General features: G+C 41.0%; 1 protein-coding gene across 1 annotated transcript; it reads left to right on the plus strand.

Moving 5' to 3' along the window:
- Positions 1–474: 474 nt before the first annotated feature.
- On the plus strand, positions 475–1,316 carry LOC125504786 (tubulin beta-4B chain; the record flags this gene model as incomplete). Its single annotated transcript, XM_048667254.1, has 2 exons — positions 475–480; positions 873–1,316. Coding segments are annotated over exons 1-2 (450 nt in total), but the record flags the coding sequence as incomplete, so codon positions are not given.
- Between the last annotated feature and the right edge of the window lie 5 nt (positions 1,317–1,321).

The raw sequence follows: 1,321 nt of genomic DNA on the forward strand, positions 1-1,321 counted from the left end.
AAATCGGAAAAAAGAAACCGTATCTCGTTCAGCACGCATTGAGCATTAAACGACACTGCAAAAATGTGGCATTTTGAACCAATTGTATAAGTAATCCAAGATTTAATACGTAGTTAAACGTAATGTTTACATATGTAAACAAGTAGTCAATTGGAAATGGGTGAAACTCGGTTATGTTTATAATAAAATAACAAGCAAGCGGACGTCAGAAATGTCAACTGCCAGCTTAACGTAGAAAATAAAAGTATCGGGGCACAAATACTGCAGAACAGTACTTTAATTTTGCAGTACTTATTTTTTAGACTGATTTGCGCAGGCGATTGTGTCAAAATAGCGCAAACTATAATACTGCATGAACGTATTGGCCGACCAATAACTCTCTATTGACAAGGTCCAATTCCCCTTAACCCATCGTAATTGATATGGAAGCTCTTTAATAGAATAAAACGAACGAACCCTTCAGAGACTGATGCCATGCAAGTAGGAATAAAGTGCCCAAGAACAAAGCCATATAAATGTGGGTAGTTCACCAAGGTTAATAGGTTCATTTAATTAGCTTGCGGGCCCTTGTTACGAACCGACCAATAAAGCTTTTGAAAGTTTGTTAGCGATTAATTCGGTCAATCATCCTAACAACGTGTTTTTCTGTAAAGGTGTGGTCATTTTTTTGCGTAAAGTGTTATCGACGAATGAAACTTTGCTCTTAATTGAGTGTCGGTGTTCTTGGACCTCAGAGCTTCGAAAAGTGATCATCACAGCCTAGCTTTTCCTATCCGAAACACTTCATTTAAACAATCCGACATTTCCACTACACCTGATTTAAACGTAATGTGGATAAATGCAGATTTAAAGTTTTGCTGTGTTTTTTTTAGTTTTGGGAAATCATCTCCGATGAGCACGGTATTGACCCCACTGGAGCCTACCACGGAGACTCCGACCTCCAGCTAGAAAGAATAGAAGTGTATTACAACGAAGCATCCGGTGGAAAGTATGTGCCCCGGGCTATCCTGGTCGACTTGGAGCCGGGAACTATGGATTCAGTTCGGTCCGGACCTTATGGACAACTGTTTAGGCCAGACAACTTTGTGTTTGGACAATCTGGAGCAGGAAACAATTGGGCTAAGGGCCATTACACCGAAGGAGCCGAATTAGTAGACTCAGTGCTGGATGTTGTGCGAAAAGAGGCAGAATCCTGCGACTGTTTACAAGGATTCCAATTGACACATTCGCTTGGAGGTGGAACCGGCTCTGGAATGGGAACTCTATTAATTTCCAAGATCAGAGAAGAATACCCCGACAGGATCATGAACACTTACTCAGT

The sequence above is a fragment of the Dendroctonus ponderosae genome, unplaced genomic scaffold (assembly GCF_020466585.1).
Source record: "Dendroctonus ponderosae isolate FM_Combo_2020 unplaced genomic scaffold, Dpon_F_20191213v2 Dpon_F_20191213_6, whole genome shotgun sequence".
NCBI lineage: Eukaryota > Metazoa > Arthropoda > Insecta > Coleoptera > Curculionidae > Dendroctonus > Dendroctonus ponderosae.